The sequence below is a fragment of the Bacillus rossius genome, chromosome 10 (genome assembly GCF_032445375.1).
Source record: "Bacillus rossius redtenbacheri isolate Brsri chromosome 10, Brsri_v3, whole genome shotgun sequence".
Taxonomy (NCBI): Eukaryota; Metazoa; Arthropoda; class Insecta; order Phasmatodea; family Bacillidae; genus Bacillus; species Bacillus rossius.
Window position 1 is genome coordinate 10,164,736 of NC_086337.1, and position 27,058 is coordinate 10,191,793.

Sequence of the window (27,058 nt, forward strand, 5' to 3'; positions counted from 1 at the left end):
TGTAAGGCTTCCCACTGCTCTACAACACGAGTAATACAATCAAGCAAATAAAGCCAACGTGTACTTACATACTTCAAAATTTTGTGACTTTTCATTCCACAAATTTCCTGGTACACCTTCAAAGTATTCTTCCTCTTAGAGCTTTTTTCTAAGTAATAAAATAGTTGCACTAAGAAATTTTCAACATTTACTAACAGATGTGAGGATGCCTTCTGAGCTGCCAAATGTACTAAATGGCATGAACAGCACTGCATTACAACTGCAGGGTGGTGTTCTTTTACAAAGGATATTACTCCTTTTGTTTCACCTGTCATTGTGTTTGCATTATCTGAAGAAAATGCAATGCAGTTTTCCCATAGAATTCTGAGAGAATAGAGCTCTTTATTGATAACTGAAAAAATTCCTAACCCGGTGTTGTCACTAGTTTCCAAAACCGACAAAAGTACAACAGATACCTGACCTCGAGCTGGATTGAAAAACGAAACAACCAAAGGGTACAGCTTCACAGAATTGGAATCAGTACTTCGATCAGTTGCCAACGAGAACGGCACCTGCTGCAAAATAGAAACTATTTCTCTTTTTGATTCACTTGCCATGTGCTGAACCAATGCATTCGTCTTGGTTCTAGCACAACCATATTTATGCGCAATCTTTGAATCAGGAAACATAGCCCTAAATAAATTACCTGCATGGTCGGAGACCGATAATGGGATATTATGCTCAACTAGAAATGAAGTGAACAACAACTCTGCATTCGTAACATCCGTATCACCACTGTTTACAAAAAAAGACGAAATTGATTTATTGTCCGATTTCACTTTCATATAATCTCGGTGTTTCTTGCATTCAAAATGTCTTCGGCAGTCGTCTCTACCTCCGTGGGCAACCGAAAAATCACTATTACAGACGTTGCAGAAAAAATGATTCTCAGACACAGATGAACGTGTAAAACACAGCCATTCACTTGCATAAATGTCCCGGTATTTTTGTAATACAGGTGTTCTTTTGCTAGTATTTTCACTCCGCACAGCAGCACGCTTCATCGTATTTTCATTGCCACTCTGAAACTGTAAAATAAGTGACGCTGCCACTCTTAAACGGTAAAATAAGTGACGCGTCGCCCACGCAATCCAAACATAACGGCCATGTTTACAGTTAACACGAAAAGGACGCCGAGACTTCTTGAAAAAATCGCCGCAACAGCGCTACTATTGCAAGATATCGACAGCGATAGCTATCGGACTCGCAGCGTCAGCGATATCGTTCTATAGTAAACAAATATCACGTAAACGGCTTTTTGTGGTTTTTGTAAAAAAAATCCGTAATACTTTCTTACCAACCCGTAATTCAGTAATATATGTCACTACACCGTAATAATTACGGACAATCCGTAATGGTTGGCAGCTATGCAACTCATACTCAAAATGGTGGCAAGGTTGTAAAAGTACTGATACCAACTTTCATACCAGATGGCCTTAGCAATATTTTGACATTGCCAGAAACTTGCTAAAAAATATATTTGGCTTATTATTAAGAATTAAAAATGAAAGTGTCAACTACTAAAGCACTGTCAACTACTGGTGCTCTTACCTTACTGCCGCACGTTGTCGGCTATCTGGATTACTTTGATTGTGTGTATAGAAGAAATGTACAGTGGAACCTCGTTATTACAAGAGCTGACAACGGCGGCAAAAATTCTCGTAACGAGTACCCATAATAACCGAATATAAAAAATTAAAGTCAAGTCAAATTCTGGACTGTCCAAACAGTCTTAATTTCACACCGTAACTTGATAACGGTGTACTATAGTGAAAAAAACGTGTCAAATAAAAGTTGTAGCAAATTAAATTACGAATATAAAGTGTCTCTATGGAATTTTTTGTATCTATGACGGTTTCTGATTTAATCGCGAATGAAATGGCCTGATACAAAGACCGGCGCCATTTTTGGTTACGGAGGGAAGGTATGTAAAACGGTGAAAAAAAAGAGCGAAGAAAGAAAGGAAGGGTGTTGGCAGGTATATTTTTAGATTTACCCCTCCGCCGACTTAGGAGGGGAAGTAACTGGAGCCGTCAAGAGAAAGAGAGAGGAAGGGAAAGAGAGAGAGAGAGAGCGCATGTTATTTGTCACCAGTCCTTCCTCCCCTGATTGAGGCTTATACCTGTCCGTCTGGCGCCTGCGTACCACTCAGCTGTCTGTATTTTCTGCTGCACGTTAATTTTTCAACTGACGGTGTTTTTCCATTTTTGAAGATGCCAATCAAATCACTCGTACTTACGAAAGGGCCAACAAGGAGGCACTCGTAATAACTGGTTTAATTTAGTATGATTTACGTAGTCAAACTGACGGTGCATTACAAAACTGTCGTAAACACGAATGTCTTGTAGCATCCCGCACTCGTAATAATGAGGTTCCACTGTAGATGCACTTTAGATTTCAACATGTTAAACTTCCATCCAGGGTATGCATGCACTTCATTGCATTTCCATTGCTAACTAAATTTTCCACCCTCAATGCACTTAAAAAAGTTTAACTTCAAAAACAGATCACATTAAATAGCTTAAAATTCGTGGATATTTAAGTCAAAAACATGGAAAATATTATTTAACTTGCCACAAAAGTCATTTCCCACTAAATATTTAATAGTGTTTGGTCAATTTTTGCGAATTCTGCAGAGATAATCTTTCCCGGTCTCTACGACCATCAAGCCTTCCAGCTGTGGCATGATGCTGCACTTTCGTATGTCACCACTGGAGTCAACAGCATGTGAAAAGGTTTAACAATAAACAAAATGGATACATTTGGGATTCTTAGATCATAAGAGATTGCTTGCAAAATGCATACTGCCTGTAATATTAAAAATGGTCACATGCAGTCTGACAAACAGTACTTCCATCTTGATCTTACCAATGGTGACGCCCGTAATATTAAAAATGGTCACATGCAGTCTGACAAACAGTACTTCCATCTTGATCTTACCAATGGTGACTTACACAGGTAAGTAAATAAAATTGCAAATAGGATACTGACAATAAATGGCAACAAAACTTGATTAAAGAGTTCTAAGGAATTGACTAAATAATAAAGAAAATGTACAAAAACATTAGGTCAGCAATTAAATAATTTATTCCCCGTGAAATACACACAAGGAAAAAGAACTTAGTAATGTCATATTTAACAATGGACGTTTTACACTTACATCATGTACACATGCTCTGCAGTATAAATTGTTAAAAGTCATTAATTTTAACCTCAGAGAATTGAGTATTAGTCTCTATACAAAAATAACACTAGAAATGTAATTACAATATCATCAAAGCATTAAGTGAAGAATTAAAATTTCGGGCACTATTTTTTGTACTTATCGCCAACCTAGCAATGTACAATCAATAACAAACCTTCTTACATAATACTCTTCAAGTGGAAGGGTTTATATAATTACAAGTTCTTCTGGAGGGAAGAATGGTAGCAAAATTGACCAATGTGCAGTGGAGATGTAGCTGTACAGATACTGAACCAAACACAGCAAAGTGGGATCCAACAGAAGAGCATGAAATGAGGGCATGTAAAAGATTTGTTTATCTGTACACACTCCATGGTTCAATGTATTTTCCTGACAGGTAACATCAGGTTGGCTGCAACTACCACAGTGTGAACTTCTTTAAGGGGGTAATTTAATTGGTGAACAGATCTGCGAGAGCAACAACATACAAGCTAAGTGAAAACTGTTATATAAACGTGGTGTGAGCTGAGGTATCGGATACTCCAGAGCACTAGTCAGCGGCTGTGCGGGTCGCTCACGGGATGAGAAGGGCACAGGCAAATACAGCCAAGACCCACCTTCACTTTTTGCATAAGGCAATGTTTTTTCCTCCATGTAACTCAACAAGCATAATGTTGGGAGGCAGTATCATTTCAAGTTGCCAAATATGCCTTAAATTTTTAAATGCAACTTCACAAAAAAAAAAAAAAAACTCTTTACAACACTTGAATCAATCAATCAAAGACAGTGTTAGCTAACAAAAGTAGTAAGTGTTCTGTACATTACAAACAACACATTGCAACAACTGATGTGCCACGTGAGAGAATCGGATCGCTTCACTCGATGGCGCGCGGGCCGTCGATGGGCATCGTGTGCAACACCTCGTCCAGCAGCTGCAAGGCTCTGTGCAGATGCACCTGCGCACACAGCACGCCCTCGCAGCACGGCACTGTGGTCACCACACTCACACCGCACTCCCGTTCAAACACCCCTTTATAACATGTCTTTCAGTCACAATACTTATTTTACATGCTCAGAAAGGTTACAACAGGGTTATTCTAAAGTAGCTTTGCAAAGCAGAAGTTTTTCAAAACAAAACAAAAATACAAGTAAAAAATTGACAGTGTCAGTTCCACGACTGTGCTGTCCGCATTAGCAACTGATCTGAGCCAGCAATACGAATTTACCTGCAGAAGTGTCGCCCCTTATATGGGTTGCATCTATAATTTTGAGCAAAAAAATCTAACATTATCACCGTAGATTTCCAAAGATACAAGTGAAGTCTTTGCATACCGTGTCTCAGCTTTTTGGCACGTACAAAATACAGCACTAGTGTTGACTTTTAGTCCTTTTTGTCTGCTGTATGTCATACTTTATTACTTTGACAGGGGGTGAAATGGGATTCCTGTGCTCACATCGAAACCCCCCCCCCCTCCCCCCACCAAAGCACCAAAACTTCATAAAAAAAAAAAAACAAAGTGAAAGAATACTATTTTTTCTTTACTCGTATTTCCCTTCCCATCTAATGTATGTGAGTGTGTGTGTTTTTATGTGTATGTGTGTATATGTATGTGCATGTATATACACAAAGACAAGCACAGACCTACACATGTTAAATCGATTCCGATTCTAGAATCGGCTGATTCCTAGTATTAATAGATTTAGAGTCCAATGGTTTTGAAATTGAAGCTGGTTGATTCTTTCCCAATAGCAGCATTTAGAAATTTGGATTTTATTTATTTTTGATAGAGGCATATAAATAGCTTTTCCTATACTTTACATAAGGTTTTGCATCTGACTAATTGAGCAATTTCCTATTAATCATCTGATATGCACTAATTGGCAGAGACCACAACTATCTGCCATTGCCGTACTAATTGGTTGTTACAGCAATAATCAGACGATACTTGATTATGTATCAGGTAATATCCTACTAATCGGGTGATTTGACTAAACATGCTAGTTTTATTAACAACGATTTTAAAGTTTGTTTTTGATTAGTAGTATTTTCACAGATTGATCATGGTACTGAGCCAATTAACCAGAACAGAGAGATAACAGGTATATTCCTTGTTTTTTCAAGAAACTGAGTATTTTTAGTGTTAATGCATGAATTTCACCAATTTTTAGTAGTGTCAAAGAGAGAGTTTTACCGTGTTTTATCACCTAATGGTCGTTCGTGCGTAATCGTCGCAACCATATTTTAGGCTGTCAAAATTGGGATAAAAAAACCTCTCGTGTAAACGTCGCATGATGTTTTTGGTCCCGCTAGTAGATGCCGAGCGCTTTGTGTAGGTATCTTTTCCGTATAAAACAATGTATTTTAAAGTAGAAATCTAATATTTATTCTGTCATTACCACTTGCTTAATAAATTAACGGTAAAATACGAAGTTGTAGGACGTGTAAATTTTCTTATGAAGACTTTTTAAACGTTACATACATATTTCATTCATCTGATTGTCTGCGTTGCCGCGGCGTACCGCTTATATAAATGTAGCCAGCGCATCATTCATGTTTGGTTATGTTGCTTCTCGTATAGAGCGTGCGCACGTAGTCAAATATCAATATCTCACCGAGTGCATACAACGCACGCTCTCTGTCCAGTGCCGAGTTAACTACATTTGATAGCCCGCATTCTTTCGTGGCAAGTGTGTACTACGACACGTTAGTTCACGTCAGATTCAAGTGGCTTGCGTTCACGTTAGAGTTTTGGTTTTTCTATTTAAAGTTGAAGAAAGGTTTTTGTTTAAGGAATTATTAATATAGATTGTTTGGCGTGCTCTTGTATACTCCACCTTTTCTTAAATAAACGTACATTCCATGAACAGGTTTTGTTTTTATGAATAACTTTACCTAACAAAAATTCTTTTTCCGCATATTCGTCGCACCCCTACTATTCAAACTTGATTTTAGAATAAAATGTGCGACGATTATACGAGAAAACACGGTAATAGTGTTTTAAGAAATAATAAAACTGTTTAGTGCATTGTAGTAGTGATGTGGTATTCAGTCAAGATAATCAAATAACACCATGGCCACTCTTTTGGAAAAACCTAAAAATCCCAGGATTTTTAAGGTTTGTCTGAGCATTTTAATGAAATGACTACGTTAATAAAAATGTACATAGCTAACCATTTTGGTTACATCAGAGCTTAAGAAACTAAACCAACTATTACATATTATACTATATACATCAAACATTTAATATTAATAAAATAAAAAGTAACATTAAAAGAAATCTTTCCGTAAAACTACCCTCTTTTATCATGTAATCGTCGCACCTATATTTTAGGTCGTCAAAATTAGGATAAAAAAACTTCTCGTGTAAACATCGCATGATGTTTTTGGTCCCGTTATTAGATGCAGAGTGCTTTGTGAAGGTATCTTTTCCACATAAAACGATGTATCAAGTATAAATCTAATATTTATTCAGAAATTACGGCTTACTTATTTAAATAACGGAAATACGAAGTTGTCTGATGTGAAAATTTTCTTTTAAAGACGTTTTTAAAAGTTATAACCTTCATCTGTTTGTCTGTCTCGCCACAAAGTACCGCTTATAAAAACGTAGCCAGCGCTAGTAGGTATCATTCATGTATGGTTATGTTGCTTCCCGTATAGAGCGTGCAAACGTAATCGAATATCGATATCTCGCCAATTGCATGCAACGCGCGCTCTCTGTCGAGTGTCAAGTTAACTACATTTGATGGCTCACACTCTTTCGTGGTAAGTGTGTACTACAACGATAGTTATGCGTTCCGACTCATGTTCACATCACCGTTTTGGTTTTTCTATTTAAAGTTGAAAAAAGGTTTTTGTTGCATGACTTATTAATTTAAATTGTTCAGTGTGCTTTTGTATACTCCACTTTTTATAAATTAAACGTACTTTCCATGAATGGGTTTTGTTTTTATGAATAACGTTACCTAACAAAATTTTTTTTCCCTTAGAATGAAAGTCGCACCCCTACTTTTCAAAATTGATTTTAGAATAAAATGTGCGACGATTATGCGATAAAACATAGTATATTACTTCTGTGATAAGTAATTATCCTTAACTTAATTAAATAGTTCTCGTATGTTGTTCAAACTACGAGGTATGGCTGATAAATAAACGGACTGATGTCATAGCACTTTTTATTCGTCACCAATTACAGCAGAAGTTTTATCGCCTTCAATGTACTCCCCTTGGCAATCCCTACACCGCTCTATACGACGTTTCCATTGTTGAAAGCAGTGCTGGAAGTCCTCTTCTGTCCGCTGGTTGAGAACCTCCGTCGCTTTTGCTTTAATCACTTTCACACTTTCAAATCTTGTCCCCTTCAGCGCCGACTTGACCTTGGGATATAGAAAAAAGTCACAGGGGGCAAGGTCGGGCGAGTACGGTGGAGGTGCCAACACGGTGATGCCATAATGCGCGAGGAAAGCTTTCACAGACAAGGCAGAATGGGCTGGCGCATTATCTTGGTGAAGGATCCAGGACGTGGTCTTCCACAAATTGGGTCTTCGTCTTCTCACACGCTCACGTAGAGCCGTAAGAACCTCAATGTAGAAATGTTGATTGACCATCTGACCCTCGGGTACCCAGTGAACGTAGACAATGCCACGAATGTCGAAAAAGACAATCATCATTGCTTTGAATTTGGATTTGCTCATCCTGGCTTTTTATTTTGCCTTGGTGAGCTTGGGGTCTTCAAATGCAGGGATTGCTTCTTTGTTTCGGGATCGTAAGTAAAAAACAACGATTCATCACAAGTAATCACTAGGCGTCTGCGAGCAGAAGATTTTCACTTCAAGTCGAGCTCGAGCGAGTTTGCTAAAATACTCGCGAGTATCGAGTCGAGTTCGAGTTTTTTTTTTAAGTTTATTGCACATAAATTTACTGTGATGAAGTAATAAAATGTGAGAACTTTTGAGAAAAATATGGAAATAAAAAAAGAAACCATTATCATTGTTAGCCTACTAAATAGATAGACCTACATTAAAGGTCTGCGAGCCTAAGAATTTTACTTTGAGCCAAGCTCGAGCGAGCCTACTTGAAAGTTCTCGAAGCTTGAGCTTTTGTGATACAGTTACACTTTTGGGAAATTATTTTTACCTTAAACTTAGTAGGTATAATGTTTGAATAAAGTATTAAAATGAAGTGGGCTTATTAATTTTGGGTAACTATTTACAGAGTGCTTTTATAATTTGCACTGCTAGGAAAAAAAACATGTTTTCCATTGAATCTAACCTGTTTCCATTGGTTCATTAGTAACTGATATCATCCAACTAACATAACCACAGTTTACAAGTACGTATATGTTTGTGTAAATGTAACATATCTTTGGAATAATTTCATCCTTGTCAATTTTTCTGGAGTCCTTACTGAGCTTCAACTAACTGAGCACCAAAAATCATGTTGTTTGAAAAGTACATTCACATTGTTTCAACATTTCCACTTTTCGGCACAAAAATTCTGAGAGAGATTGTCATAGAGTATTAAATTCTGTTCTTCAATCTATCATGCAGAAAAATAATTTGTTCTGCACGTTCAGGAGTTAAATTAGCTCTACGATTAGAGATGGTGTTTACAGCAGAAGAGAAGCGTCTCTCGCTGGCAACCTGTGTGGCTGGAATGCTTTAGTAAAATTCTTGGTAAATATGTAGAGTCGCGGTATAAGCGGGAAAAAAATGCTAAAATTCCGAAAATACTTTTATTCTATGCTCTTTCACTTCCTCTTTTCAAATCAACCGGCGGAGATAAGAAATTCCAAATACTTTAGGAATATTGAATTTTTTAATTTTCATCACAATACCTGGGTATTCATGCGGCGATCAACATTGTTTCTGGTTTACGAGTATCTATTATGTTTCTTATTGGACAATTTTGTCACGTGACAGTTCCGTGATTGGCCAGTATTCAAATGAACCAATACGTGATTATTTATTTATTTATTAATGTTCCGTCGGAGGTATCGCAACGTAGGTGAACGACTACATCATTTCCTTCTAATGGCAAAGGAAATGTACCCGCCTCCAACTTAGGTGGGTTTTTAACGTTTCTAATTTTAAAGTCTTATTTATTTGGATATTGTTGCGCAAGTAATAAGTAACAAAAATATTTTACGTGAGTTGTTAATGTTCATCATTTGTCCGGGTTTGTTAGGTCAGGTCAGTTACATTATAAATACTTTAAAACTAAAGAACCATTGAAATTAATTCACATTATTTTTTATGTCTGCTTAGTTTGAAAGTATTAATAATGTAACTGACCTGACCTAATCGACAATTTTATTTATTACGCATTCACGAACACACGGCAAATTAACAAAAATGGCGTCAGTCTAATGGTTGTACAGGTGTTGTATTGCAAAATTAAAAAATTCTATATCTCCTAAAGTATTTGGAATTTCTTATCTCCGCCGGTTTTAATGAAAAGAGGAAGTGAAATAGCATATAATAAAAGTAATTTCGGATTTTTAGAATTTTTTTTTCGCAAATACCGCTACTCTACATGTTCAAAATTAAAAAATTGGATATCTCCTAAAGTATTTGGAATTTCTTATCTCCGCCGGTTGATTTGAAAAGAGGAAGTGAAAGAGCATAGAATAAAAGTATTTTCGGATTTTTAGCATTTTTTTTTTCGCATATACCGTTACTCTACATATTTACCAAATTGTTTAACCTCAAAATTAGTGTCAAATATCTGTAACTTGTCATTAAGTTTAATCAATTTAAAGTAATAAAAATAGAAGCATTTTACTTAATTCAATTTACACATGCAAAAAAAACTTACGCACAATAAACCTACATGGAAATTAAAGTCTTTTTCAATGTCCTGTAGTCTGAAATATGTTTACTCATATCATCAAATGTAGAGCTGTACTGAAGAAGCCGATTTTGCCAATATTTAGTTGAATCGGCATTTCTGCCAACTTCCAATACTCTTGTTAATTTTCGGCCGATATTACTGAAAAACGAAAGAGACTGCCATAACCTAAAAATCCACGAGTACCCCTTTCACTTTTCGTAGTAGTACTGCATTCTTTCAGATCACATTATTTCTTAGCAACATGTGCCAACCGTACAAATCAAGATTTAACATCTTTTTTTTTTTCAATAATGTTCTTTAATTTTAATATGTCCTAAATAAATACATTACCATCACGGTAAATACACATCTCGGTTATTACGGTAACTATAGTGCAAATGTGGTAACTATCATGCTTCTGCAGTAGTTATGGTATCTACAAAGAATCTTGTTCTTTTTATGGTAATTATCTTAAGATAACTATTGGAATTGTACTGTAGTTATGGTACATCATCCATATTTCTTCGTAAGTTGTTGTTCATTTGTCTTTTCTTCATATTTATATTTACGTGCGCCATAACTGGCAGGAACTTTCATAAAAATTTTAAACGGGACTTTATATCACACATTTAATGGCGTAAATGATGAGACCCCGGACAATTTAAACGCTTTTTACAGTAAAATGCGGGAAATGTTTCCGCATAAAGCGGGAAATACTTCCGCATAAAGCAGGAAAGTGATACATTAATGCTATGCGGAAAATTAAAGAAGTAAAAAAAATTAATCACGGAAATTCGTAAATCCCAGGTACGTAAAAATGATGTGTTCATGTAAACGGTCGATCATGTTACATTATAAAGTAAAGGATAATAGTGTTGTAAGACTTTTATTCCGATATAATGAGAGTCTTTTTTTTTATAGCTACAGTGCAAGAAAAGCTCGCTCGAATTTCGAGTTGTTGAAAAGCCACGAGCTCGAGTTCGAGTATTACTAAAAAACTCGACTCGAAACTCGAATTTCGAGTACTCGCAGGTGTCTAACAAATCTGGATTAGTGGCGATGTTGTTTAGAATGTCAGTACAAATGTTCTGTCTTGATTCCTTTTGCTCGGGAGTGAGGAGTTTCGGCACCATTTTTGCTCAAACCTTCCGCATGTTAAATGATTCATTTAACAATTTGTTCAATGTTATGATCCGTTTTTGACGTTGAGGGCTGTCCTGGGCGCAGATTGTCTTCAGTCGTTTCACACCCTTTTTAAACAGTTTAAACCACTCTAACACTTGTGTGCGGGATAAACATTCATTCCCGTAGACTTCTTTCAACATTGCATAAGCTTCTGCGGCAGTTTTCCCTAGTTTAACAAGAAACTTGAGGTTAACCCGTTGCTCCATCTGACCACTTGGCATTTTCCCGACCCGTCACTAGTGCGTAGACTACCTAGTTCTATCAACTGCTACAGTCAAACTGAGCGACCAGCTGGCTTGTATAGCGAGCTCAGGGTGGGGGAAGGACCATCAGACACAGTCATGTTCAAACATGTCGCGGCACGCTCGCAGTTTGCTGGGAGCAGCATCAGTCCGGTTATTTAATAGCCGCACCTTGTATGTCAGTAGCAAAAACAGAAAAATGTTAAGAAAATAAATAAATAATGCATTGGTTTGAATAATACAGAAAGCATAAGGGCACAACTGAAGTTACTTCAACAGCTGCCAGGGATAAAAACCATCTACACATGATAATAAAATAATAATTATTAACATAAACAATTGAAATTCTTATCATTGTTAGCTGAGCTTGATAACTCATGTTCCTAGCTTTAAAATCTTTATTGAGAGCCTTTAAATCAGAGTAATCTACACATTATGAATTTATGAGTTATAAAAGTATTAATATCTTTATAAACTGATAATTGTTCTATAATGTCTGTGGTGTACAGAAATAGTTACGTGCTGCATATAAGAAACATTAAAGACAAAAAAAATAGTAGCTTGTGCGAGTTTCTTTCTTGTTCAGCATTATTTTTTTAGTTTTATTCTGCGAATGCGATTCCCCAGTTTTTCACGTGTCAAATCACTGTATTAGTTTTTTGTTGGTCGTGGCTTCTGTTTACTAATCTCAGAAGTAATAGTAAAATAAAATAAGAAATGAGAGAGAAGAAAGAAACTGAGGAATAGACTCCCCTTCCCCGACCATCCAAAGGATGGCAACCCAAATAACACGTCACATTATCTGTCAAGGTTCGTCAGTACACAGCGTTCAAAAATGGTATGAGTGACGTAGTCTGTACGCACGGCGAGTAGTTTTTCCATTAAGCTATAAACACAGTTCAAAATATTGCATAAATGACAAGAGTTTGAATGCATAGTGTGCAGTTTTTCAAATAAGCTCTTTTTAACTTGCAAGACAAGCAGATAATTCCTGATGGCTTTCAAAGATTCTTGGATACATCCTAGATTTCCTAGCACCAAAAATATTTACACCCAAATGTAAAGGTTTCCTGATTTTCCCAATCAAATGGCCACTCAGAACAAATAAAACCTTCAGTTGTTACAAAATTTTAAAGAAGAATATATAAGAAGGTTGAGTGCTGTGACATTGTTTTGTTATTGCTCGTGCAAGCGCGTGAGTTGTGGACTGTTAGGAAGAGTGAAGGGCAGGATGGCTGGAAGCCAGCTGTGCAGTGCATGCCATGTGTGGGGGGAAAAGAAGCATGTTTTTTTAATTTTTTTATTATGCTGTGAAGCAACTTTTTTTTCTGTCAACCCATTAGAAAAGATAATTGTTTGAGCTGTCAAGATGAACATCTCCAGCGGCAGTTAACGAAGAGTGAATGGTCGCTTTGTGTATCTACTCGAAAAACATGTCAGCATTTCAGTAAAACAAAATCCTAATGTCTTTTGTTTATAACCGGATGTTTTCTACCCGATTTAAGTTCCTTAGCCACATTTCGAAGGAAACTAACCACCCACCGGCCAGTGCTGCATTTGCTTTACAGAAGCATATAAAGCTTTTTTATCAGTTTGCTGACAGTTATAATACAGTACCTATACAACCGAAAAAAACTGTGACTCTGAATATAATGCGACCCCAAACTTTTTAACTATGAGTTTATAAATAATACTTTATGGTGTAAAAAACACAATTCAGACACACAAAAAAAAAATTTGAATTTGTAAATTTATAACATACCTATTTACCTATTTACCTATTTACTCTTTCCAGAGTAGTGATTTGCACGGCTTTTTTTTTTGAACAGCAAGCAACAATCAGAAGGAAAAAAGGCAGAAATTTTTACACACACACACACACACACACACACACATATATATATATATATATGTTATGGCTGTAGATCATAAGCCATTCATCCGAGAGCAAAGAATACTGTTACATGGTGGTCAACAGGAAGACTGTGAAGAGGGGTAGGGGGGTGCCTTGGCTAGCAGCCCCATTCCAAAGTGTTATCTTGTCTCATCTGACATGTCTATGTCTAGGGGCAGTGAAAAATGGTGAATGCGAAATCGCGAAGTTTTTGTAAAACCCCTTTCAATTATCTGTACTGTATCAAAAAGTGAACTTAACCTATCCACAGCACACCTATACACATTTCGTTTTCGCGAAATCTTATTACCACCGCGAAATATACCGTCAAGGCGCGAAATTGGCTACTTGGTAACGAAATTGCGAAATGCCTATCTAATTTAATTCGAAAATACGTTAAAATTATTAGCAATGCACGAAATAACTTCCGTACATCGATACGATCATACGATACTCGACGTAGCGGACTGTACACAAATGGGAACAGCTTTCCAGACAAAAGAATAACAAAAATCACGGAGGAATGGTATTGGTTGGAACAGAACTTTTTACGGGCGTGTATACCAAACAGAACAGCCCGCGAGTTGTTACCTTTGTGCTTTGTTGTCCCTGTTCACGGGATGTAAAAAATTAGACGTGTTTGCCAACTGGTTGTTGTGCTACCGCAGAATATTAAAAAAATCGTAACATAACCTAATATAACGTAACACAACCTAAACATAAATTATCTTGACTTTAACTCCCAAACAAACGCTTCGTTGTCAGTAAAAATTGTGCATAAACATGCCAAAGGTTTTAAGTGTATTTGAAAGGGCACGGGAGTATGAAAGTGAAGGGTTTTATGTGTTTGACAAACATAAAAAAGTTATGATGTGCAAGTACTGCAATGTAACAGTTGACTGGAAAAGGAAGGATAGCTGCGAAAAACATTGTAAACAAAGGTCTTCGCACAAAGTCAACAAGGATAATGGTGGCAACGGAGTGAAAAGACAGATAACAATTGTTGAAAATGTGTCTTTGAACAAAAAACTCAAGGCCGAAAAAACTAAATTGGCGAAAGACACAGTGCGGGCTTTCGTGCAAGCAAACATCCCGCTTGAAAAACTGGACCATCCAGGACTGCGATCTTGGATGAATGAATACATTCCAGGTAAGTTAAGTAGAAGTGCCTCATTACCACAATAAAACACTTTTCATGTATTTTGCATTTTTAGTTTTTTTGAGTTTGCTAACAACCCATTTGTAGGTAATTTAAACTTTACTGCTACTTGTTATCATTCTGTCACATGCAAAATATTCTCAAATCACTTAAGTCTTTAAAATAACACCAACTGGTCATTATTTCATACTTGCTAATAATAAAAACTACTTATCTTTTTTCTATATTTCATCTCTGGTATTTCCATAATTTATTAATGTGCAAGGTAAATACGGGGCCTTTAAATTTCACAAGAGAAGTATGTAGTGCTAGTATCAAAACACATGGAAACAGAATTATTTTTCAAAAGTTTAGTTCAGAATGTGCGAAATCAATACAAATTGAGAAAATAAATATTTTTTATTTTTAGGGTCCGGTGACCTTCCACATTCATCTACCTTACGAAGCACTTACCTTGAAAGTTTGAAAGTTGAAGAGGAGGAGAAAATAAAAGAACTGGTGAAAGGGCAAGACATTGTTTTATTGTGTGACGAAACAACCAACAAGAAAGGACAGTGTGTGTTTGTCGTTCTATTTAAGATTATGTCTGCAAGCAGTGAACAAAAATTGCTTGTAGCTGGGACGAAAGTTTTGATGAATGCAAATTCGACAGAATTCTCACGAGCAATTGTTGATATATTGGTGAAATTTGATGTAAAATATGATAACGTAATTTCTTTCACTTGCGACTCGGCGAAGTACATGACAAAATGTGCTGACCTTTTGCGCGTTTTGGTAAGATACAAACTGCTACATATTCAGTGCTGGGCACACAAGCTCTGCCTGGTTGGCAATATTTGGGTGGCACAGCTTTCCGAACTGAATGAGTGTGTAATGAAAACCAAAATGTTTTTCTTGAATTCAAGGAAAAGGAAACACCACTATTTGCAGTTTCTGACGGTATCGTCCATTCACCCCAAATTGTTCCCATCTCCTGTTTTAACACGCTGGAATTCGTGGTTCCGTGCTGTGGAGTACATTGACACATACTTACCCCATCTTTTAGAATACTTCAAGACAGAAGATGCAGAAACTAGTGGAAGTTCAACAGAATATTACATGCAGATGTCTATGGACAAAGTTGCTGTTTTGCAATGTGAAGCAAGATTTGTAGTTGAGCACTGTAAATCAACTGTAGAATTGCTTGAGATTTTAGAGGGTTCGTCATATCCTTTTGCTCACAGGTTGCTAGGAAAACTTTATGATTTGAAAACCAGTTTCAAATTGGCCAGTGATAATACTTTTCATCCTGAAACAACACAGATGCTGAACTCACAACTTTGCTTGAAATCTGCTGTTAGGGCTACTCTTGTTTCAACAGGACAAAAGTCTCTATTGAAGCTATCATCGTTGATTGCCAGTGATCCTGCCAAGGATTTTGTAGAGTGTATGGGTGCTTTGTTTGATCCCAGAGAAATTGCTTGTAAGGGGCTAGAGGTTGACGCTGTTGAGTTGCAGAACAAGGTTGAAAAACTTCCTTTCCTATCCCAGGTGCCTTTTCGACTTGTTCTAGAAGGCTACACTCAGACTAAACAGGCAGTCTTAAAATCAATTTCTAAGAACGTCGATATTCTTACCATCCTGCTGTCTTTAAAATCAGATTTCCCAGAGTATGCAACCAATGCTGTGAAGTGCCTGTGGATCCCTGTTTCCAATGTTGACAGTGAGAGGGCTTTTTCCATGTACAGCAACATCATGTCCGACAAGCGAACATCTTTGCGGGCTGATAACATTGAAGTTATGTTGGGAATGTGTTTTGGAGCTAGCCATTGAAGTCAAGGATTTTAAGTTTTTGTGTACTTGCGTTACTACCACAATTCAGTATTTTCACATGTTCTCTATTTCATTCTTGTCAGAAACAATGTAAACAGATTAAGAAGTCCATGTTAAGTTACTTAGTTTATTACTCTAAAAGTACTTTTGCAAATTATTCAAAAACATTGTAGCAGATTGCTTCAAAAAAAATCAAGAGGATCCACAGTCACACTATGCACGCCACAAACCTGGGTTACAAGTTTTGCAAATTTTATAACACAATTTTTTAGACTGACTTTGGCTTATTTTATGCCTACTGAAAATTGTATTACATTTGGTCAAAAATATTAAGAAATTGTTTGAAATGATATGAAACAATTTTTTGGTAGGTGTACAGACACATCTTTGTTTAAACTGTGTTTCGATTTTTCCATACAAATGGAATTATTATAATTTTTCAAAAGAAGCTGAAAAACACTGCAACATGGGCAACATGGCCTTAAAACTGTGTACAAAATTTGAGGAAACAGTATGTGGGAAACCACAAAGCAGAGATAGGACTAGAAGACTATATTCATTATATTCTTTATAAATTGTATTATAAATCTTAAATGTGTATTATTATGAATGTCTTGTGTAAAAAATTGTTATAATTGAATCTCATCGCTTATGAAATGAATAAAAATGATTCTAAATACATTGTTTTTATTCAACGAAACGATCTTATAATACCGAAATTTTATAACGAAATCCTCTGGTTTATTCACCGAAATTGAAACAATTTATTTACCATTTTTCATTGCCCCTATCTATGTCCCCTCTCCCCCTCCCCATCAAGGTTCAGAAAGCCGTAAATAAGAAGGGACTAAAGTGGAATAAGTATACAGTTCACAGGTAGATTGTGTATTTTTTCAACTAAGCGGAGTTTCAGGATGCATTAATGTTTACTAGCAGTCTAAAGTGACTTAAGTGATACAATTACCAGGCAGAGCTTGTGGTTTTTAAACTAAGTTGTACCCATTACTGTAAATTCACTTTTTTTCCAGCGCAAGATACAACATTGTGATTGTATGTGACTCTTTCTTTTAGGTTTATCAGTTTTGATAAAAACCATTGCATTATTTTCAGAAAAATACAATGTATTTTTTACTCTCATCTCTGTAAAATTAAGTAAGCTGACGATGCGGTTATGTTTCTGACAAACCGTTATCTGTGAGAGGATCAACCAGCGGGAGAATGTGTCTACTGTGCTTGCAAGACAAATGTGAGGCTACACACTTAAAAACAAATTTTTGGCAGATTTGGTTCAAATTTAGACTATTTAACAGAAATGTTTTACGATTCCTCAAAAAGGGGTTGTATTACACGGGGTCATAACAACAAGGTTTGACTGTAATGAAGTCCACAATGATTCATAGCTATATAAGCAATTCAAACATGATATTTATCTAACTTCCTAAAATTTTTGTGTTTATTGTGAATAAAAATATTTTTTTCACTGATAAAATTATAAAACCACCATTCATGAAGATGTAATTAATTTTATTACTTATTTAAAATAGGGCTCACTCATATAACATAAGAAACTATATTTAGATAAAAAAAAAAATGTTCAGTTGGTTCTCTCTGTTTGAATTTCCAAATTTTTTTTATTTAGATTGGAATCAAAATTCAAACACCAACTGAGGGAAATGTGGGAATTGGATTCGAAACAAAAGAATTTTGAAATCTAACCATTCCAAGATGTTACATGTGAGTTGCATTTATAGAGAACATAATACAATGTTTTGCTTATATAGTTAAAACGTTAAAAGGATGTTAAATTTCCTAAATTAAATATGTTTTCATAATTTTCACAAACTAACTCAAAATATTCTCTGCAACACAAACTGACGATGGCAATGGAAGATTACAAAACTGCAAGAGAAACAGTATCCAAACAACATTCATGTATTTGAAAATGGTTAGTATTTAATATGAGTGGTACTTGCGAACATGCACACTGAGGTAACCACGAAGCACCGACCTCTATCCAGCAGGGCGTCTCCTTGATGGACTGGCGGGGGTAGTCGGGGCCCCAGCCCTTCACGAAGCTGAGCCTCAAGATGCACAGTCTGCGCAGGTCATCCACCCCGATGCCGGCTGCCGCACTCAGGCCTGCAACCCGACAGGTCAACGCACCCCTGCTTGTCTCATTCAACTACACTCGCAATACCATTATTTGGCAGTCCCACAAATATAACCATTCCAGCTTATAACACTTTATGCACTGTGTTTATAAATCATCATATCATAAAACTATGTTATGTACGTAATTGGTAATAGCTAGTACCAAAATACAATGTTTGTATAAATGCGGATTATTATAGTAATTGAGGAAGGAAACCTTGCTCTTCATGCACAGTATCTGAGTGGTAGATTCAGAAAGCAAAAGAATGGTAGGTGAAAGTGCAAACCTGCATATTTTAAAATCATGATCATATTACATCGAAGAATATATGTAAGTAATTTTGTATTTTATTTTATTATTTTTATTTTTGGTATCGGCAAAAAATCATTTGCATTTTCTACACATTCAGAAGTAGCGATTTGCCATTACTAAAAAATCAGATACAAGTCAATTAGAATTGGCACTGCTTTAAGTACAGATCAGTATTGTTTTACATTTTTCAGAAAGAAAAAAATTATGTTACCTTATGTTTACCCACAACAATAAAATTGGATGTTGGAGAATCCCGTTATAGCGAGCACGGTAATAGCGAGAACATGACTATAACGAGGTCTTTTTGAGGAATTTACGGCGTGATCGCGTGAAGCGCGCTTTGGTTATTTGTCTGCTTTAACTCCACCCCTCTTGCTCGCCACTAGACATCTTGCGTTGACACCTGTCACATTCTTCAGCCTTGCAGTCGTCACCTAAGTGCATGGCTTTAAAAATAGAATCCTGTCCTTTCTTTCTTCTATCAAACTTCCGCTTGGCTTCAAGGCCAAGGTATGCTCGACTCGAATAAACAAAGCCTTTGAATATACATATACTTGTACTCATTTCTTATTATTTAGAAAATAGACAAAATATATTTTTTTCCGCCATTAAACGTAACAATGTGCACTTTTTTTTAAAATATAAATGCTCTTAATTAATTTGTTGGAACCTTTTCATTAATGAATAATAACATTGTTTATAACTATGTAAGGCCAAAAAAGTCAGAGTCGTCTTTATACTTGTTGCTAATTGATCGCGTTAATAATACACAAATATTTATAAACTTGTTTGGAATTATTTCAGTCATGACACATTTACAAACACGTCACGTTATTTATTTTACTATCTGACAAATAGTAGGCACTACCGTATTTATTTTCGAATCGCTAGGACAGTTCTCACATAACTTTTGTTTCGGTCAGTTGTTGGGGCATCTGTCCGGGAAGGGAGTGGTGATGGTTTGAGTTTAATCCCAAATTTATTTTCAAAAAAAGTTTAGAGGTTTCTTTAAATGAAAAAAGTATAGTTTTCCAGCGACTTATTTCATTTGAGGCGTACGTGCGTTGCCGCACTCCTGCTTTTTTTGTAAGGAATTAAATTGTCGCGCTACACTAGCGCTGCCTCTTAGTAACATCCCGAACCAACATGGCCGCCAGCAGACAGCCCGCGTCGACAATAGATAGCAGGACAATGCTGCGTCGGCCGCGGGCCGAGATGTTATACTTACGTGGCGTGGTAGGGTATTCTGGTTGTTTTGACGCAATCGGTGATCGCATCACATCCGTACTTGTGAGGTATCGTTTTAAAGAGAATTCACACATTTTCTCACAGAAATTAAGATTTTGTTAAGATAACCCGTTATTGTCCAATTATACAGGTTTAAACACAATTTTTATGCTATTTTCGGTTAATTTTTATTTTTTTGAGGGCCAAAATCTGTCCAATTCGGTTATAGCGAGGACACGGTCATAGCGAGGATCAAACCCGGAACCGTGACACCTCGCTATAACGGGACTCTAGTGTATTTGGATTACGACTTAATGAGATTTAACTTTTTTTAAGAATATCAGTCACTCATCTGCAAAGCCATAATGGTTTTTAATGTTTACACAGCATTAAAAGAATTAACATTTTTAAATGCATAATTATTTCTAAATGTTAGTTTACAACAGAATGCCACCGCCAGACTGGATGAGCAGACTCACTTATGGCCGGAGCGATGCCGCCCACGGAGTGGGGCCCGGGAATGTGTCCCGCCACGGCAGCCGCCTGGGCGGCGGCGGCTGCCTGGGCCGTCGCAGCCTGCTGCTGCATCTGCCTGTGGCACTGCCGCAGGTCGAACACCTGTGCACAGCCACACCCACGCACTGCACACTGGGCATCGCAAGCCTCGCTGTTAGGCCTCAGCCAATATTACCATTTTTGGACATCAAAATGAATATTCAGTCATTTACTAAGAGTTGCGGGATCCCGAAATACTGGAAAAATTTCTGTAATACCGAAAATCGTCGAGTGGATACAAATTTCAACTGGATTTTCGTAATGTTTTAAGGTTATTTACAGGGAGATTTTCCCATTACCTTCGGCCATGTAATATTTGAGAGGACTAATACAGTAAAGCCAGATTTAACACAGCAATTAGGACCAATTAATAACATCCCCGTTATCAGCTAAAGTATTTTACGGATGAGTTTGTCAGGTTGTTAAAAATAACTCAAAACTATCAGCATACTGATAAGGATAAATACGTGGCCCTAAAAATCACACAACGCGTGTGTTAAAGTGGATAGTTTTCAGATCAGAGGGTAGAAACACGGCATGCCAGCTCGTTCAGAACAAGGCAATAAAGATAAAGAAACTTGTATAGATCTCATTGCAAACATTTGGCCGCATGGGCCTACTCTCAGCAAAGACTCCTAAAGCCTAACAAGTTATGACAATGTTTTTCTGGTGGATAATACACAGTGAATGCCAAGAATACAGGCTTACTCACACTCCTAGCATAGTGACAGCTAGGAAATTATTGTGTCCCGGGTGTGAGGGGGGGGGGGGGGGGGGGAAGGTCACACTTGGATGGGGGAAAAAAAGTCTACCTATTTTACCCGTACATAGGGTGGCTAGTATATACTTGGCTATACCTGCTACACAAGTGTTTTTCTCAGCAGCTGGCAACATTGTGACTTGTGGAAGTGTTTCTACTCCTCAAAAATGTACTGTGTTTCTACACAAAAATTTCAATTAGCTGATATGTAGTAAAGTTACATATTTTTATTTAAATATAAATATGTAATCAAAAAATTGAAAAACCTTTAAATTATGAATGCTATAAAGTTTCTAATCTTTCATAATTTGTACATTAAAACCCTCTTACGAAAATATTGGCCAAACCCAACAAAATGTGCTTCTTAAGCAGGAAAACTTATTAAAAGGACAAATAATAAAAATTAATTTTCACGGGTTAAATAGTTGCAATATTTGTAAAATGTACAGTATTAAAGTCTAAACGGAATTACATATAGGGAAACAATTACATTAGTGAAACCTCACTTATACAAATCTGGAGAAATCTAGGATTATATATTCTTTGTAATTGTGATATACTTCATAACTGTTTAGAAAATGTATTTAGTTGATGCAGAAATGATTGAATAGGCATTTGTTACGAATGAAAGACTTCTGCTTGTGATGCTATTTCACTATACCAATTCATTATTCTTTATTTCAAATCTGTGGCTGGGATGTGATTCACAGGGGTGGAACTGCTAAGGCTGGTTGAACAGGCGTTACAGAGGGGGGTATGAAGGGAAATACCGTATTTACCTGCAGAAGGGTTGCCCCTTCGTATGGGTTGCACCCTTAATTTTGGGTGAAAAGAAATCTAACATTTTCACCATAAGGGTCGCCCTAGAATATGAGTTGCACTACTTAACTGTCTCCAGTAGAATACAAGTGAAGTCTTTATGGTCTGCGTTGCAGGTTATTACCGCAAAATAAATGGCACTGTTGTCCATCTTCCCCCTCTTTATCGTTTATGGCCCTTCCTCTACCTTCCCCCTTCACCTTAGCACTAACAAAAAACACAAAGACAAAGAATGCTATCTTTTATACCCATGTTTCCTTTCCGTCTTCCACAAGAGAGAAAAAAACAGCAGGCTATTTCAGCAGCTGGCTGGGAGGAACAGTTGTCTGTACATCATCACATTTTCCTATTGCTGCGGTGCAAAAATATTTTCTGTAGGCGATAAAATGGAAAAGGTGAGACAACAGCAAGTATGCTGGATGTCTACATTTTGGAAAGAGAAAATCAGGGAAAAGTTTGGAAAGTTAAAATTTATTAAGGAAAGTCAGAGAATTCACGTAAAATCCTGGAATAGTTATGGAAATTCTCCAGTGATATTAATTTTAAGGAAAATGTCATGCTACAGTCTGCCATCATCCCGACTGTGAAAACAATGTTGAAATTTTGGTTAGACCTCGGAGGGAAAAGCCAGGGATATTTTTTTACAGATTTGCATGGACACATTGATTTATGATGGCTCTGAATTAAAAAAAGAACAATGTAGTTTTTGAATTAAAGACAATTTTTTCTTCAAAAGTTTCACCACGTTATAAGACCCAGTGACTATACATTTCTAACAACCCTACATTTGATCTTTGCACAACAACCAATGCAGCAAAAAAATATTCATCTGGTAACTCTTTAACTACTCATTCTGAGAAGAAGAAGAAGAAGAAGAAGAAGAAGAAGAAGAAGAAGAAGAAGAAGAAGAAGAAACACTGTACTATGTTAACTTGGCAAATTATTTTTTAAAAATAGCTTCATTTAAGCAAGATTTAAAAATGGTAAACAACTAACCACTTATTTTTTAAGAAATAAATGTTTGTAAGTTTTGGACTTGAATTTGCTTTATTTCAGATGCACCCCTCTCCTTGATAATTATACCTATTTTTTCAAGATATTTTTTGGAATTTTTTTTAACTTACAATTATTATTAAGGAATAAAAAATTCTAATGTTTTATGCATATTCTATAGAGATACATTTTTTGGGGGGAAATAAGGCAAAAATGTACCTTTGGTACCACATTTCAGAACTAACACAACTTTTTAAAACCTAAGATTTACCTGCCATTGAATTTTAACACTGAAAACTGCAGCACCCCTTTTACCTTATTTTACCACCACTTTTAATCAGTTTAATTTGTCATTTTTTTTACTCTCTAGATATTGTCATGCCATTTGTTTGAGAAAAAAAATGCACAGTATTATTTATTAGATAAGGACCTCAAAGTCAGTCACCATCCCTATAAGTACAATTACGAGTCACTAAAAAGGTGAACCCCACTGCCTAATGACGCATGACACAGTACCTTGATGTAGGCGCTGGGGTATATCTTGTGCACGGCATCCCCCGGTGCCCGGCCCGCCTCGCGGTCCAGGTAGTAGCTCTGGACGAACACTGAGTGGTCGCTGAGACATCGCAGCCACACATCCCCCTCGCCTCGCAGGTCCAGCTGAACACCCTTCCCTATGTGCAGCCTGCAACACACACAGTCTCTCTCTCCTTTCTTCCCGACTGCCTGAAGGTACAATAGTGACCGCATGCTACAAATCAACGGTCCATCCAAGTTAAAAATAGTTAATTCCTATTCATTTCAATGTGATATAAACAAATATGCTCTCATTTCCTTGATAAACAAGAATTCCTTTTATGTAAAGGGAAATTTTTCAATTTTAGTAAATTTTTACAAATGAATGTTATCAACACTGAGGATGCCATATTTTGTTTCTAGACAAGCCAATTTGTTTATATAAATGTCCATTGTTGTGCTTATAGAACCTATGTGCTCTTAATTCTCAGTAATTTCCTGTGTTTGAAGTTAAATGTTCACAGGTAAATAAGAAATCAAGTGCAAACCTTTGTTTTTCTTCTTGGGTGAAAAATGCATATTCATAATCTAAATTTTCTAAACCAACTTTTTTTAGTTTATATTCCAGATTAATACTACTTCAAGATGCCACGTAAATGTGTTAACAGTGTGAATAACTTTAGCTGAGTTTGCGGTGAAGTGACGTTTGCTTCTCAGAAACGTGAATTGACTTCATTAATAAAGACAGCATATATTACCATTACTTTGACTGTAAAATAGATAAGGGTAAACCTTGAGCACCAAATAGTTGCTGTAATTCATGTGCAGTAAACCTCCGTTGTTGGTTAAAGAAAACAGTGAAGTCAATACCATTCACAGTTCCTATGACATGTGCGAGAACCTACAAATCATGTCACTGATTGTTATTTCTGTATTGTGCCTCCTCTTAAACATGGATTGTCAAGAAAGAAAAAAAAGGATCATCACATATCCAACTTCGACATCGGCAACACGACCGGTACCACATGGAGAAGATCTGCCTGTTCCTATCCCTCCCGAACATTATGCCCTAGAATCTGATGAAGACACGGAGGGAGAATACAAACAACAGCATGAGTCTTTACAGCAAGACCCAAATCATACACCAGAATCGATCTCGCCCAGTAGGCCATATAGAACTACTCAAGAAGAAACTAATGATTTAATTCGTGATCTGGAGTTACCAAAAAGCAGGGTCGAACTTCTTGCCTCCAGCTTCAGCAGTGGAATCTCCTGGCGAAAAGTGTGAAAGTGTGTGTATATAGACATCGAGAAAAATACTTGACACCATTCTTTGAAATGGAAAACAACCTTGTTGCCTGCAATGACGTAAATGGTCTGATGGCATCTTTGAGAATGGAGCATAATCTCGAACACTGGAGACTTTTCATTGACTCCTCTAAGTTAAGCTTGAAAGCTGTTTTGCTATGCATCTGTTCCTATAGATCACGCTGTAGATATGAAGGAGAGCTATGAAAATGTAAAATTGCTTCTCAAAAAAATACATTATAAAGTCTTATCAATGGCAGATATGTGGCGATCTGAAGGTTTTTGCTATCATACTCGGAATGCAGCTAGGATATACAAAGTATTGCTGCTTCCTTTGCGAGTGGGATAGTCGTGACAGGAAATCACACCACACACAAAAAAACTGGCCTGAAAGGACAATGATGGAACCTGAGAAAAAAAAAACAGTACACTCCCTTAGTTTCAAGTGATAAAATCTTATTGCCACCTTTACACATAAAGCTCAGACTTGTGAAGAACTTAGTAAAAGCGATGAATCGAGAAGGAGAAGCTTCAAGTATTTAAAAACAAAATTCCCACATCTCAGTGATGCAAAGATCAAAGAGGAAATCTTCGTTGAACCACAAATTCGAGAGCCATTGAAGGGAAAGAGAAAACAGGGTGGGAAGCCTTAAAAAATTTTGTTCACTTTTTCTTGAGAAATCGAAGAACTGAAAATTACAAATTAGCTGTTAATGAACTTCTGAGGACATACAAAGAGCTAGGTTGTAATATGTCGCTCAAAATACACTTTTTGGACTCAAATCTCGACTTCTATCCAATCAATTGTGGCGCTGTGAGTGCTGAGCACGGGGAGTGCTTCCATCAAGACATTTCAGCAACGGAAAGAAGGTATCAAGGCAAGTGGAACTCATCTATGCTTGCAGACTATTGCTGGAATGTCATGAGAGATGTCCCACAAGTAGATTACAAATGGGGAAAAAAAAAAAAAAAAAAAAAAAAAAAAAACAGAAATGGTCAGAGTGAAAAAATTCATGGGTAAGGAACCAAACGGAGAAGTTCCATACATAGAACAGCTTCGATCTCAATTTGTCAGAATTGACTATTTTTGTTCATGTTCATTTTGTTCATTTTTGTTAATTTTTGTTCATGGACTCTGTCAAGACACTGGTCTGGACACTCCTGTACATATTGATTTATATGTGACTGATTTCAGTTGCTTGATATCTGCTAAACTATTGGAACACCTCTATGGTGCCACCAGTACAGTTGTACTGTATATTATCATTTTGATTTACAAACTTATTGTATTTTCAATTTTTTACAATTGAAATTTTCCTTAAATATTTTCTGGATGATTCCAAACTTTTAATTGGTTACTAAATTAACAGAACTGGCCGGTTAATTCAGTCACAAGGGTGTCAATAATAAAACAATGGCAAGCAGGTGACTGTCCACGCTAAAGTCTGTGCTCGGAATATTCGGAACAGAAATAATTTAGCAAACATGTACGTATTTGGTACTAGCAACTTTTAAATTTCTCTAGTATATAATAGAATTTTGTTTTCAATTTAAGTTGAACAATGTTTGGTATAGAATAAATTGTAGATACGTCTTAAAACCATTTAATAACAACCAAATTGTGATCTGAAAGTAATCTGACCAAATGTTTTCCCAATGATTAGGGACAAGAAAACCGAAATAACAATGCAAAGCTTGTTAATAAAATATATAACAGGGAGACTGGACATGAGGAAAGATGCACCGACAGCCATGACACGGTGCGTGAATGTGCAGTGCGCAGAGTGACAGCAATCAGCCGTAGCAGGTGCTAGAAGCTATTCTCCGTTCACTCTTACCTGAGTTTTGGAATAAACAAAGCCTCTTGTAAACAAACATTCTCATTGGCTGCCGGCCGCCGCGCACATTATTCGTGCGCAAGAAATAGTCCCTTAGTTACGTACCATTTGTAAGTATTTTTACACTGTCTTTTTATAACAATTGTTGATATATAGCATTATAGCGATTCATCATTAATTTCCAATACAGTTTAATGTGTCAGCAAGTATGTACTTACAATTATGTTAGCA

At 36.6% G+C, this 27,058-nt stretch overlaps 2 protein-coding genes across 7 annotated transcripts in view; one reads left to right on the forward strand and one right to left on the reverse strand.

The window, feature by feature from the left end:
* Positions 1-3,103: 3,103 nt before the first annotated feature.
* Positions 3,104-27,058, reverse strand: part of LOC134535773 (mothers against decapentaplegic homolog 4) — a 193,658-nt gene continuing 169,703 nt past the window's right edge. For all 6 annotated transcript variants that reach the window (XM_063375025.1, XM_063375022.1, XM_063375021.1 and 3 more), the window contains 4 exons: positions 23,682-23,850; positions 20,518-20,656; positions 18,356-18,486; positions 3,104-4,179 (listed from right to left, as the gene is read on the reverse strand). In XM_063375025.1, the coding sequence (XP_063231095.1) occupies positions 4,099-4,179; positions 18,356-18,486; positions 20,518-20,656; positions 23,682-23,850 (520 nt within the window). In that variant the 3' untranslated portion in view covers positions 3,104-4,098. The remainder of the gene's footprint in view (positions 4,180-18,355; positions 18,487-20,517; positions 20,657-23,681; positions 23,851-27,058) is intronic.
* LOC134535772 (uncharacterized) lies at positions 9,899-17,024 on the forward strand. The gene is made up of 2 exons (XM_063375018.1): positions 9,899-14,526; positions 14,945-17,024. Exons 1-2 carry the CDS (start codon positions 14,160-14,162, stop codon positions 16,345-16,347), a joined length of 1,770 nt encoding a protein of 589 aa, XP_063231088.1. The 5' UTR covers positions 9,899-14,159; the 3' UTR covers positions 16,348-17,024.

Bases quoted from the DNA above. Each gene is read 5' to 3' on its own strand.
- LOC134535772 (XM_063375018.1), top strand. From the start codon at position 14,160: ATGCCAAAGGTTTTAAGTGTATTTGAAAGGGCACGGGAGTATGAAAGT. The intron at 14,527-14,944 runs GTAAGTTAAGTA...TTTTATTTTTAG, and splicing joins GATGAATGAATACATTCCAG to GGTCCGGTGACCTTCCACAT.